We start from the raw sequence: 15,030 nt of genomic DNA on the forward strand, positions 1-15,030 counted from the left end.
TAACTGTTTTAGCCAAGCTCACTAATGAAGATGATAGGATGCCTGCTATCTGACATACCAAAGAAGGGAAGATAGATCAGGGTGATGGGAAAGGACCAAACTATAGGTTCATCATCTCACTGACCTCATAATTTGAAAATACACTTGATCGTCACTGATCATTGTATATTGTTCACTAAGAATTAAATAGTAATAAATTCTACACATGCCAGGTAAACAAGCACACAACTGCAAAGGCCTAGACATAAAAAATACCTGAATTTTACAGAATCTATAAAAAGATGAAATTATTAAAAACTTACACAGTTCCTTTGCCTAGCTTTCATGAAATATATCTCCTTCATTAGTACTATGAACATACAATTAATAATTTAAAAGATTAACAAACTATGTAGTTATTTTATTTTATATTATTGTATTATAACAAATAAAGTACTATTATATATTATATGGCGCAAGTGACAAAGCATTATTATTGCAATACTGGTTTATAATTTCATGGTGTAAAACAGGGTAGGATTTTTTTTTAACGCCGTTAAAAGTCGGAAAGTTTTGTCAAAAAGAGAATGTAATTTTAAAATTCACAATTGGAGGGTTTTTCAAATATCGATGTTTTAACCTCTTGGTAATGCAATGTATTGCATCGATACTTTAGAAAGACAAATTGTTGGAAGTGTCCATTTTTGGCTGTTGTCTGCTTACAAAGTAACACCAAAGTATAAACAAAATGAAATAATTTCTAGATAAATGATCTGAATGTATAAAAACTGGAACGACAAGATGATTATACATAGGCAAATTCCCCTTGTATATTATCAATATGGCCGGTGGATCAGTCTTAAAATCAATATGGATGCCTGATGTTTAGGATATAAAATGAACTTGTAGTTGGAAAGTTTTTTTTTAAATGATTTTATTACACATTTTCGAGTTCAGGTGAGCCCGGTTTCGAGGAAGTCGCAGTTGTAAACAAAACTAGAAAGGAAAGGGTAAATCAAGTGATAAATTCCAGTACGGAAAATGAAATGGGCTGTTCAGATATTCATCGTCTCGGCCTTGTGTCTAGTTATAAAGAGTTTGGACGATCCGTACAAAGTTCTCGGCATACACAGGTCCTCCAGCGTTCCCGAGATCAGAAAAGCGTACAAGCAGCTGGCTAAAGAATGGTGAGTCCCTTAGTCTTACGGTCCGGGTGATGTCTTGTTTTCCCTTCGATGTCATTGATAATGAGTCATGAGGATGTCAGTGATAACGTTGGGAGGTAAAAACGTTCAGAAAAAAATATAGTGATAACGTCCTCCCATTCATAAACTTGCTTTTCTCCTGGGCCACGTGCTCTACGGCCGGGGTATCCGGGCCGATTTTATTCTCACCTCCTTTAGGGTTTTATTTGTACTTTTCTAGGTTAAATACAAAAATAAACGCTTAATCCATTTTTTCTGTCCTTGATTGCGGCTTTTATGAATGTTTGCTTGTACAGTTTCAAATTTTAACATTCAACGGGATAAAGGATCTTTTTTTTAAATAAATTTTCAGATTGCAATAAAAGCTTGAAAGACTAAAAACGAAAAAGAGAACAATTCCAAAAAATCAAGCTGAACCATCCCACTTGCATGTACCCCTGATAATAAATATTTACATTATACTGAATAAACATACATTAATAGGTAGAACTTATCAATGCATAGGCATGTTATATTACTCTGAAACCCTATAAATTATTTTCAAGTTCTCAGAGAACAATAAGCTTTATGTGCTAAGAAAAACAATCATAAAATAAGTTTAATTTGTAACATCTATTTATTGCTAAAGACTAGGGTGCACAGACTGTCTGCAATGGAGCTATGGTGCTTGTCTGCTTAAAAAAAATTCTGCTCACAGAATTTGTCAATGTTATCCATGGCATTTGTTTATCAGGTGACATATGAAAGGAAATAAATTATTCTCCATAATCAGGAGACTGAGTAGTTAGGGCATCCCACTCGTATCTGCGACACTAACAGTTGAACTATTCTTAAATAATCTTAAGCAAAATGGTGTTCGGATTGCACTAAGAAGAATGGCCTTACAATAGACATGCTTGTTGGTAGTAGACCAGAGTGTATGGATTCAAAAAAGACTTTTCTCATGAGCATCGGCTTGTGCTTGGTTAACAAAATTACTTGTTTTTACTGAGAGTATTCTTACTCTCTAATTGCATAAAATACAACAAGGCGATGTTGAATATGCTGTGTACTAAGGAGAACAATCATAGGTTTAATTTGTCTTATCTTGAATCACTATTTATTGGTAAAGACTAGGGTGCATAGATTCTCTGCAATGGAGCCATGGTGCTCGTCTGGTTAAAAGAAATAGTGTCTCACAGAACATGTCAAAGTTCTCCATAACGTTCGTTTATCGGGCAACATATGAAAGGAAATAAATTGTTCTCTATAATCAGGAGACAATGATAGCTGAGTAGTTAGGGCATCCTACTCCTATTTGCCACACTAATGGTTGTTCTATTCTTCATAAACTTCAGCAAAATATGTTTGGCATGCTTGTATTGCACTAAGAAGAATTGTCATATAATAGACATGCTTATTGGTAGTAGACTAGAGTGTGCGAATTCAAAAAAGACTTATTTCTCACCAGCATTGGCCAGTGCTCGGTTAACAAGATTACTTGTTTTTACTGAAAGGATTCTTGACTCTCAAATTGCATAAAATACAACAAGGCGATGTTGAATATGCTATATACTGAGAAGGACAATCATAAAATAGGTTTAATTTGTTAACTTACTATTCATTGCTAAAGATTAGGGTGCACAGACTCTCTACGATGGTCCAGCCTACAATGGAGCCATGGTGCTCGTCTGGTTAAAAAAAAATGTGTCTCACAGAACTTGTTAAAGTTTTCCATGACGTTTGTTTATCAGGCGACATATGACAGGAAATAAATTATTCTCGATAATCAGAGACAATGGTATCTGAGTAGTTAGGGCATCTCACTCGTATTTACCACACTAATGGTTCTGCGTTCGAATCCCAGCACAGCACATGTAATCTTATTTGGTAATAATTTGTAAAAAATATGTATAGCGATTTGACCCCTTGTCTGTGACACGTGTCAGGAATTTGGACATTAGGCCTTCAGTATGGCAGGAATTACTTTATTTTACTATTCTTCATAATATTCAGCAAAATGGCGTTTGTATTACATTGAGAAGAATGGCGATGCAATAGACATGCTTGTTGGTAGTGGACCAGAGTGTGCAAATTCATAAAAGTCTTATTTCTGATCAGCAGGCCGATGCTTGGTTAACAAAATTACATGGTTTTTGTTGATAGGATTTTTGACCCTCACATTGCATAAAATGCAACAAGGCAATGGTGAACATGCTTCATGCACTGAGAAGATCAATCCTACAAATGTTTTAAGTTCTAAAATGTCTACTTATAATTTGATCCTCACCGATCATCTGGTCAGCCTATCCTCGCTGGGTTGTACTGTCACCCATCATCATTTCAACATTTCACTGCCTTCAAAGTGCCTGTCTGAATTAAGGCCATGAAACTTATGACAAACATGTTATGAATAGACAGTAAAGACACACTGAAGATGGCAAAATGCCGAAACTGATATGACATACCAACTCTGCAGGAATAGGCAGAGCAAGAGGATTGGTAATGATCAATTTAGGGATTAGGTTCATCACCATGTAGACCAAAGGAGGAAATCTCATGATTGCCTAAACTTAATATTTGTTGCTAGAAGACCAGGGTGCATGGATTCTCTAAAAAAGCTTACATTTGTTCAGCCATGGTGTTTCTCTTAAAAATATCTCATATCACACAGAAGTTGTTTTTGTTCTCCATGGCACTTGTTCATTAGCCAACATACGAATGGAATTGTTCTCCATAATCAGAGGACCATGGTGACTGAGTGGTTAGGTTGTCCAACTCATATTTAACACTTAACGGTTCTGAGTTGGAATACTAGCAAATCAGCAAATGTAAATTTAATTGATAATAAAGGTTAAGTGGTTTAACCACTAGTCTACAACACTCAACTGGTAGGTGGACAATAAGCCCTCTTGTATGAGAGGAATTGCTTTATTTTACTATTATCCATAATCTCCAGCAAAATAGTGTTTAACCTGCTTATCATGCACCAAGATTGGTCATACAATAGAAATACTGTTTATTGGTGTACTGTGTGTGTGGTTTCAGAAAAGACTTAATTCTGATCAGCACCAGCCTGTGCGTGGTTAACATAATCACTTGTTGCTTAGAGGCTTCTTGACTTGAACTTAACTTGAAGATATTTATGGTTTGGTCATTCCCAAACATCTTGGTCGGCCAATTTTTACTGTTTTAGTCAAGCCCACTTCCTAAGTTGGTAAGATACCTGGCATCTGGAGATCTGGCATACCAAAGAAGTTTAGATAGATCAGGGTGATGGGAAAGGACCAAACTATAGGTTCATCACCTCACTGTCTCACAATTTGAAGATACTTGATTTTCACTGATCATTGTGTAATCACCTGAATTTTACAGAATCTGTAAAACGATCAAATTATTAAAAAAATTACTCAGTTCCTTTGCCTAGCTTTCATGAAATATATCTCCTTCATTAGAATTATGAAATTATAATTATAGTTTAAAAGTTTAACATATTGGCCATCTATTTATCATGTTTAAACCTATGGTTTTTAAGCTCATTGAAATTAAGTTAGTATTCTGTTGAACCAAATCGAATATGATCAGTACATTATATAACAAAAATATTATTTGGTGTAATTTTTACAGGCATCCTGACAAAAATGATGATCCAGCTGCCGCTGATAAATTTGTCGAAATCACACAAGCATACGAACTTCTTTCCGATCCAGAAAGAAGAAGGCTTTTTGATACTTTTGGCCGAGTGGAGGAATCCCGGCCACGCCCCGAACCCCAGTATAGGCAGTATGATCCTTTCGACGACATATTCGCTGGTTCAGGATTTAGATTTAGGTTCTCCGATAGAGATATCACACTCTTCCACAAACTTTCTATAACGTCTAGGTAAATTTTTTTGAAAATGATTTTTGTTATAATTATTTCATTTTGTAAAACTAATTTGACCAAATTGTTTTAGGGCTTATGAAAATATCCTTGTACCAAAAAGTTATAGGACTCCGCATTTGCTTCTTTTCTACTCCGACTGGTGTTTCCCATGTCTCCAAGTAGAGCCAGTATGGAAAAGGATAATGGAAGAGCTCGAGCCAATCGGTGTCGGTATCGCGACGGTTCATGCGGAAAATGAAAAAGGGCTGGCTAGAAAAGTTGGTGTACCTTCCCTACCTTGTCTCATCCTCCTTTCTGATGGGAGGTCAAGCGTTTACAAAGAATCATTGTTCAGTATACAGAAAGTTGTTGGTTAGTATTAAAAAAAAAATAGTATTTTACTCTCAGATATAGGCCATCTTAAGATTTTTTATGAATTAGAGATGGTTATCTTTATATTATTAAAAATTAATATCTTTTTCAGAATTTGTACGAAACAAAATGCCTTATAAGATGGTGCCTCAGATAAATGATGAAAATGTGGATGTTTTTCTTTCCGGGTGGGTTGACAATAAAGTCCGCGCTCTTGTTTTTCAAAGGTCAGATCCTTTACGTCTCCGCTACCTTCTGACAGCCTTTTACCACAGGGATCGAGTCGCTTTTGGGTAATATAAACATATATTTTTTTGTTTAAAATCTCCATTAATAAATAATACGTTTTTTTTTTTATAATTGTATTTCAGTTATGTTCCATTGGGGCCAAATATGTTAAAAGTCAGAGAAAAATATCAAGTATCGAGCGAGCAAGATGCGCTGCTCGTCTTCAATGAAATCACAGAAAGACCGGTTGCTTCTGTCAGTATGGCTGACATACCAGTTCATACAATGCACGATGTCATAAACAATAACAATTATCTACTACTACCCAGGCTCTCATCCCAGGTACGGTAAATCAGACTTTTCGCAGTGACATTTAATAATCATTTTTATTTTTAATTAATTATTTTTTTGATTTTTTTAGGCTTTATTGGATGCATTATGTCCAGCTGGTATGTCTTCTACAAGAAAGAGATTGTGTGTAGTTTTGGTATGTCAAGATACCCCCAGTCATGACCCTCACCGCCAATCATTAAGACGATTTGCCCTCGAGTCTCATTATTCAAAAGAGCGAGTAAGATTTATGTACATTTATCAAGAGCGGCAACCCCAATTCATCAGCGCTTTGACATCTGGTACGTACATTTAAAATTTCCGCCTTGAATAAATAAATAATCTATTGTTATTGCAGGGAAAAATAGCCCTGACGAGCCACTTCTACACGTGGCTATACTTTGTAGAAGGGATTCGTCACATGTCAAGTATGAATGGATCAGCAGTCAGGAAACTTGGGAAAGTTATAACAACACAAAACAACACTTGGAATCAGCGATTGATAGAGTTCTGCACACTACGCAAGTATGTTTTCTTAAAATCTCATTATATTATATACGAATTGTAGAAATATAAATTTACATTTTATACAGCAATCATTACTGAATGAAGCTGTTATCGGAGAGCTGATTGATGAACACACGCAGGGTATTATGTCCAAACTCTTAACAAGGTTCCTCCAGACGATTGATGCACTTCAAGAGTCATTAGGAAAGGAGCATATCCTTCCAGCTTTATCCGTACTAGCGACAATTATGATCATAATAGGAGCAGGGTATTGCATGAACTACCTAATGTGAGTAACATTAGAATTTAATTCCTTTATTCTAACTTCTGTATCATTGTAAAAATGCAATGCGACTAATCGATTTTGGGTTTTTTTGTTAAATAATAAATCTTGTTTACAGGAAAGAAATGCTAGAAAGCATAGAGAACTCTTTCAAAGTGGATAACAGACAATTACAAAAATTCAAAAAATAAATCAAATACAATTTTTTAAATTGATCGCTGGTTATTATTTGTTTTAAATTTAGTGCAGTCGGCATATTACTAGAGTATAGTTTTCTTCAAAATAAAATACCTCTTTAAAAATTATATTATCATCTAAAACTATTTTCAAGTCAAAGATTATATTATACGAAGGAATATATGAGAAAATATTAGGATTACTTTACAATTAATTAAGGTTTTTAGTTGAGATGAAAAAAAGTTAATGGTACGAGAGGGATTCGAACCCTATTATAAAGTATGGTCAAGCAGACCACGAAAATAGTGAATTTAATGAATTAAAATGAAGTACACTTCACTAAAGCTCTCCATCGCCATTTCAATTGTCGTCGAGAATCCAAACCGATTACACGACATTTGAAAAATGGCAAAAGGAGGGAAAACTCATAAGGTGGGGTTGAGATGGGGAGTTGATGTCCGAGTGGATCGAGGTCATGATAGCTCAGATGGTAGAGTAGAGGCGTATCTAGCCGAAGGTCGTGGGTTCGAATCCCTCTCGTGCCATTAACTTTTTTTCATCTCAACTAAAAACCTTAATTAATTGTAAAGTATTAATTGGTCAAGCGGACCACGGAAATAGTGAATTTAGGGAATTAGGAATACTATAAAGTATATGTAATTCTCAGGTATAATTGATTTGAACTTTGAAATATATTACAGGCAAAAAGTTCACACTGTTTTACTTTAATAATCGCTATGTGTGACTACTCAAGATTGTAGAGGCCACCTTTACATAATCATGGAGGCAGCATGAGTGAAATAAAGGTTAAGGGCTTTCAAATTCAATTTATTGATTATTCGGAGATCATGAGATGCGTTTTGGTGTGATGTAGGTTTCAGAAAAATATTTTCTTTATCAATGCCAACGTTTCGATCTTTATTAAGAACATCATCAGGGCCTAGGATTTACAAACTTCGTTTAAATTTAACAAATACATGCAGGATGTGGAAAAAAGTGAATTTATTATACAATGCAAAAAAATATTTTGTATATTCAATCAAAGTATTTCTACTCACTCAAGGTGTTTGTTTTCTGCGTAATTGTGCCATTCTTGTGTGTCACCTCACGATCTCCAAATAATCATCGACTAACGGTCACTAATCACTACACAATTCTATTTATTGTTGTATCGCATACAATGAAAAAATCAATTTTTCCTAAAAACATTAATTTATAGTATTGCAATACACAATAATATACAATATGGTTTACATAGAAAACTTATATAAAAAAAAATCCATTTCTCTCTGCATGCGGTTCTCTCACGCTGCCTGCACGATTATGGATATCCGGCCACAACAATTAAATAGTCTTACGTACTGATTATTATAGCAAAACCAATACTTATAAAGGTTGACTGGTATATTGTTTAATTAATTTAGCCAATATATCTTCAACAGAAAGTTTTAATTAAGGGATTTGTTTAAATAGTGTGTGGGTGTGTGCTTTTTTTAAATAATAAAAATAGAGATTGTTACTCAAATAGGATATTCACAAGTTTCTTTTTTAATTATCCCGATTCAACACTTTTTTAAGGACGTGTGAATCATGTAGTATATCATACAATTATTTTTATTCTTCCTTATAAAAACTTATTTATGTACTTATTGTGATTTTTAGGAAATTGGAGGAAGCTAGAGTACAAGGCGAGTGTGGCGGTATGACAAATGGCATCAAGACAAATGGCTACCAGCCGCAGCTCAAAATTCATGAAATGCGGGCAGAAACGTACAACGGTTTAGTAAGGCTACTCAGGCCTGGCTGTAGGACCATTCTTCTGCTCGTCGATTCTCAGTCGAAACCGAAGCTCGTGCCGAAATTCCACTCGCACGTTTGGCCATATCGAAAGTAATAAAAGTTATTAAATATATTGAAGAACTGTTTTTATTGGTTTGTTTTTATTAGGAATAAAACGTTGATGTTTGCCATACTGAACTTGGAAAGAGGGTTGAGCTGGTATACAGAAATTTTAAGCCAGAGTCTCCCCGAGCCGAGAGACCTGAGCATCAATCCCAAAAACTGTATCGGAACGGTCTTAGCTCTCAACGGATTAAGGAAATATTTTTGCATATACCATGCTAAACACCCTGAAGGCAGCTATTGGGGAAAATCGGTAAGCCATTTTCGTTTATTTGAAAAACTTCCCAATCCATTGAAATTAAAAAAATTCATTTTTCAGCGAATGAAGAGAATAATGAATAACCAGTTGGGTGTAAAAACATCAGGAGGATTTATAGGATTTGACGATACTACATCAGAGAGTGATCTTTCAGATGTAGAACAAGGACTTCACCCAGAGCCAGTATGTAATAAATTGCTTGAAAATATTTATATAAACAAGTCAGGAACTTTTTTATACTTATCTTTAATATTCAGAATATTTTTTCCCTTGCTTTGATACATACATGGCCAACTGAAGTCATTGGTTAGAAGAGACCGAGAGCTCTCTCTTATAGACTTTTCATTTTTTAACATTTGGTTCCTCTTTTACATTGGGAGGATGTGGATAAAAACCACTTATATCGCTTTAAAGCCCTGTGGAAAAATTCGCACTAAGCACACCCTCTCCTCCACCCAATGCCTTGTGGGCAGGCTTCCTGGTACATTAATTACTGTTTAAACAGTACCAATCTACAAATCCACTCTGCTATGTTGTAAAAAAAATTATAATAAAAAGGCATTTACATATACCACCATTGCTTGATGCCAATAAGCTCTCATAGCTAAAATGTTTAAAAGGTTCTCTTTTTGTCTTATATTCAGGACAGGAAAAAAAACAGTTTCATGTTCTGTGACTCATCACATATGGAACAATTAGGAACAAAATTAGGCAACGATCTAAGTAAGGTCCACAAATATCGTGATTTGCTTAGGCGTATTTAGGCTGAAAAAAATTGTTTACTATTGCCACTATTGTACCAAATGCCTCAGACTTTTACCCATTATTATTATTATTTAAGGACGTTTGTCATCAGATTTTTGCAATTTGAAATCAATAAAACTTCTGCCCTTTGTTACTCATTTATTTAAACAGTCAGTGATTTTGTTGCTTTTTATGCCACTGTCACACCCAAAATTAAAGCAGATTGGGGTTGACTCTCGAGGGGAAATGGCTCAGCTAGGGGCGGGAGTGACCCCTCCCCGGGCTGGATTCCTTGATTGTGGAAGTGACGGGAGAGGTGCTGGGCTTTCAGATGTTCCCGAGATGCTGATTAGAAGAGAAGAGCTACAAAAGAATCTATTAAGGTCAAATAGATAAATTCATATTGGTGTGATCTTTTGTTTAATTGAGTTGGAATAATATTTAACTTTTATTTAATGTTTTTTGGTTCTAATTGAATTTTGGTGAAGGGCGATTCTGGGCTTTATAGTGTACCAGTTTTTAAAGGTGTTGGGGGTTTGTTTCTTGGGGTATAAAATATACAAACAATTACAAATTCCCTAGGATAATTTGGGACTTGTTTTCTTTTGCTTATTTTAATGTGGGGATAGGTCAATCCACATAAGCAATCCCTCTCTGACCATATCGGTCCAGATCATCACACCACAATGCCTTCTACACCAGCAAAAAATAAAGTTTTTTCTGTCAGAGAAAGGGTCAAAGTCATACAAGAAAAGAAAATTGGTGTCTCTGCACATTCAAATTCAATTCACTTTTTATTCACTTATACATGCTAAATATTTTTTCTGTAATTTCATCATTACCAATCATATTGGTACATCCTCACTGGGTTTGTCTGCCAGAAGTGTTTTAACATTTTGCTATCTTCAGTTTGCCTGTCCACAGAAGGAAACCTCACTATTTAATATTTTTTCTAAAGGCACATACACACGAAAGACAACCAACGCTTTGTTGACTTTTATTTGCATAGTATGTACATTGTGTTCCCGAGTACTCATCGTCAACAAGACAAGCGGATCTTTAACGTCCGCACCTGGCACATGGCCTTATCAGACGTTTTGATTCTCAAGATGAGAGCTGACGCACTTCTGCATACAACGGAATGGTGTTACCGCCGCAGCATTGGTGTAGAGGTTTCCCAGCCCCTAAGGGCCAGTACAACCACGCTCTCCGCTTGCCCACTCCGAATGGTCGGGCCCGCATTGTGCATCGGGTCGTATGACGCACGCGAGGGGCTAACAGGCCGAAATATATCGCCCCTCCCCCTGCATACTCCCTAGATAGAGAAGGCCACTATATCTCTCTGAGTATAGAGGCTCCCCCAGCGTAGAAACTTCCAGGAACGCCCCCAGCAGCGGTTTAGTTTAAAGTGGAATTGCTAACCACCCCCTACTTGAGCACCGCCTACGGTAAGGTCTCTTATCGAGCTCAGCCTACACCTGTCACGCGCATTCGAGGGACGCCATAGGCTCAGCCTAGGTGGTCCGATCCTTCGCTTCCCCAAGGGTACCACGCCGGTCATACACACAACAATGCAAAGCATACTCGAGTCAAAGAAACCGACTCACTACCCGCTTCCATTCGCTTACTTACGCATTCGAGGGACTATAGCATGATCATTGCGTCCTCAACGCTTACATGCTGTCGTCCGGTCGCAACGTCTCCCGTGAGGCCGGGGGGTTTTATGTTGGCCATACGCAAGCTTCACGAAGTCACAAATAGAAGACAGCCTCTGTCTAAGTTCCAGCCAGGGGCGTCACCACCACGAATCCATTCCCAGTGTAACTAGGGCTGAATTTGAAACTTTTCAGTTACCCCGTGGTACAGATGGTCATACACCCTCCCCCGTCTTTGCAGACAGGATCTAGTGCACTGGCCCTCATGTGACTCTGCTAAGGCACCTGCCGCCCATGCCGACCCTTAGGCCGACACGAGTACAGCCTTGTGCTTTAGAGAGGTTGCCATGCCCTCTGGGCTGCACCTTTATTTTGTGCCCGGATACCCCCCTTGTAACCAAGGGTTAGGAGGGGGTCACAGGATAGAATGAGGAGCTCGGATTGAGAAAAAGGGCCGTGGATGAGAACACGAGTTGAGCCGTTTCGGGGTCTCGAGTCTCAAACCACACTATACCACCCGTTGTCGCCGTAGTTCCACATAAAATGGGCCACGACTCCCAGGGTGGGTACATAGTGTGTACAGGAGGCGAATCAGAGCCAATGAAACTGTTGGCCTTGGTTGAGATTCAGACTTCTAGTGGTAACATCACAAGGGTTGATATTGGTGGCTGTGATTTCACATGGCCGAACCCCCTGGTTTGATGAGGATGAACCAAGGATGGCCAATTTGTTGGCAACCAACATTTTTCGTTCGTCGAGGTTTACCTGGTGTGTATGTGCCTTAATAAGCAAGCAAAATCCATTCCTGAGTTGTTTCCGCTTGTGGGGAGTTCGACTGTATTTTGTTTATTCGTACATGTATTCTAAAATGACATGGAACTTTACAGCAATAAAACATAATCAAATCAAAAATCAGTTAATAGTGGATGAAATGTAAACCATTGCACATATTTACTCACCTTGTCTTTTTCGAGTGTGTAAAATGTGCTCTAATACCATTTATATTTCCATGATTTATAGTTTTTGTGGTCAACATTTTTCATGACACCTTGATATAAAAAGTGCAGATCGTATTCAGTATATTGTACGAGTGGAATAATTGATTTTGAGCGTCTTGTCCACCCTACCACAAAAAGAGGGTGTATTTTTACTTCTTAGAGTTACCAAAATTGAAGATAGATTTTGTTTACACGCTTGAAAAATTAATATTTTCAATTTTTTTAGCCTAGCAAATATGGAGATGTGTTGTTTGTTGAAAATCTCTTGGACGGCTTACCAAACTGGCTCGACAGGCTGTTTGAAGGGACTACTCATCGGTACTACCTCAATTATTGGCCGGATTTTGGGGCGAAGTGAATTAACTTTTTTTTCTACAAAGAAAAAAAAACAACATTGTGATGATGTCAGCGTTTGGAGTCAACCCTCCTTAGTCCGCCCCTTCCCTTCCTTCTGATCCATAAAAATTCCTGATTAAAGATCTCGCTCAAAAAATGAATCTTAACAAACAAGTAAAGGAACATCCTCTCGGATAAAAAGCCTTAATGAGTGATAATGAAAGTATATTTAATCGACGAGAGAACTTTTGGCTGTTTTAGACACTAAAGAAAAAGATACTTCCATTTTTGTTTTTGCTTTGCAGTAATTTAAAATGTACTGTTGACAGATAATTTTAATAAGATAAATTTTTAGTGATTTAGTAAATCAAAAGCACTATAAGATTAGAAGCATTAAAATAAATTTTTAGCACCGATGAATAGGGCTTTAAACTTTTTTGAAGTAAGATTTTTGACTAAACAGATTATCCATTATTAAAAAAAAGTTACAAGAAAATTGTGATTGTTCATAAATAGACATTTGAATTTTTTTCTTTCTAAACACGAACTTTTCAGCATTCCTAAATAAAATATGAAATAATCTTTCTTTTTTTAATTATATTTAGTCAATATGTAATCAACTGTTTAATTTTTTTATTATCGTTGTGTATTAAAATAGTCAAGTAGTTATACAATTTTAGCCAAATTTTCGGTGGGTTTTTTCGAGGTTGGTAATTTTTGTACTATTTGTAAATAATCATTGTCTTTTTATAAAATAATAATTTATGAATATATTAATTTATCTCCCTTGATGATTTCCATCACATATCAAATCAATGAAAAATCGTAAATTCGTTCTAGCATTTTCTCTGGGTTGGGAAGAAATTGTTGGCCAAAACAAAAACAAAAAAAGCAACAAGTAAGAAAGACATTTTTCTAGGTTATTTTTCCTCTCTGGTTGAGTAAATCCTTTATTTTTAATTAATTGTGGAATTAGTTATTTGGTTTGAAAAAACATTTTATTTTTTACTTATGAATACTTTTAGATGGTATGTTATACATAGAACTCCCTCCCCCATTATAAAATGCAGAAATGAAAGTTCTGTCATCACAATTTAATCTACCTCCTTTCTTTTTCTCTTCCTTTTATTTCTTTTATACCTAGGTGAATTAAAACTTGGGGAATTTGATGTTTTTGTGTTTTAAAAATTTAAAAAAGGACCTTCCTTTTATTATTTATTTATTTATTTAAATTATAATTTTTTAAATTAAGTTAAAAGTGTAATAAGGGCAAACTGAACTTTAGTTTGCAATTTCTCGATTGTTTGCAATCTTCAATCAGAATTTTAAACGCTGTTATGTATATCATAAATGAAATTATTAAATTTTAACACTGCAGTAAAATTAACTCAATAAAATACTGACATGTAATGATCCAATATAAAAATTTGTTACATGTTTTATGCAATTTTCATTTTAAGAAACAAATAATTTTATCAATTAAAAATACAGAACCATTGCATAATTTGTACTAAAACAGAAATTGCCCAAAGAATGTTATAACGATTATTATAAAACTGGTCAATTTTCTGTGATAAATTAGTGATTTCTCTCATAATTGCCTACATTTTTGTTTTAAGTTTGTTACTTATTTTTATTACAAAAAATCATTTTGTGAAATCACAGCATTTCTTCACGATTATAGAGAAAAATATAAAAAAGTAATCTTGCACTAAAAGCTAGTCATTAGCAAAATAAATTCATATTTCTATAATGAATTTTAAAAAAAGCTACTGTATCAATGCTGTCTATTATGCAGTTTTAATTATTTATCCTAGTCATTATTGATATGAAAGACGATTGTTTAATTATTAGATTTTTCTAATTGTGTTGTGCCATATTTTGTTGATTTGTTATGCTTTTGAGTGTACAGAAAACCAAACAAGCTTATATTTTCAAAAATAAAAATGGATTTTGTACATCCAAAACAAATATGTTATATTTCTTGGTCGAAACAAAAATGTTAAAAGAGTTGTGCTTCTTAGTGAGGATACAGCTGGAAATTTTATTTATTATTCATTAAATGAATTAATTGATAGCATTTTCTTTAATCATTCCAACCCTAAAATTCCTTTACTCTGACTTTTTTATGCACCTGACCAACCGTTGAACTGGTTAGAGCTAACCACCACATTTCACCAAAAGAAAAACATTTCTCTGTGTTAGCAGTGTT

The 15,030-nt window shown here is 35.4% G+C and overlaps 1 protein-coding gene across 2 annotated transcripts; it reads left to right on the plus strand.

The window, feature by feature from the left end:
- Positions 1-824: 824 nt before the first annotated feature.
- Positions 825-14,898, plus strand: LOC106669309 (dnaJ homolog subfamily C member 16). Of its 2 annotated transcripts, none has more exons than XM_014398689.1 (12): positions 825-1,166; positions 4,791-5,045; positions 5,119-5,399; positions 5,512-5,692; positions 5,771-5,969; positions 6,049-6,259; positions 6,316-6,482; positions 6,551-6,753; positions 8,587-8,814; positions 8,872-9,079; positions 9,146-9,268; positions 12,709-14,898. In XM_014398689.1, exons 1-12 carry the CDS (start codon positions 1,021-1,023, stop codon positions 12,838-12,840), a joined length of 2,334 nt encoding a protein of 777 aa, XP_014254175.1. In that variant the 5' UTR covers positions 825-1,020; the 3' UTR covers positions 12,841-14,898. The 2 variants fall into 2 exon arrangements, with proteins under 2 accessions (XP_014254175.1, XP_014254176.1); XM_014398690.1 differs by having other exon boundaries at positions 9,155-9,268.
- The last annotated feature ends 132 nt before the right edge of the window (positions 14,899-15,030 follow it).

This window comes from Cimex lectularius, unplaced genomic scaffold (assembly GCF_000648675.2).
Source record: "Cimex lectularius strain Harlan isolate CLEC.00 unplaced genomic scaffold, Clec_2.1 scaffold35, whole genome shotgun sequence".
Taxonomy (NCBI): Eukaryota; Metazoa; Arthropoda; class Insecta; order Hemiptera; family Cimicidae; genus Cimex; species Cimex lectularius.

Coding starts and splice junctions, on each gene's coding strand:
- LOC106669309 (XM_014398689.1), top strand. CDS start 1,021: ATGAAATGGGCTGTTCAGATATTCATCGTCTCGGCCTTGTGTCTAGTT. Junction 6,483..6,550: donor GAGTTCTGCACACTACGCAA/GTATGTTTTCTT, acceptor CATTTTATACAG/CAATCATTACTGAATGAAGC. Junction 9,269..12,708: donor AAGGACTTCACCCAGAGCCA/GTATGTAATAAA, acceptor CAATTTTTTTAG/CCTAGCAAATATGGAGATGT.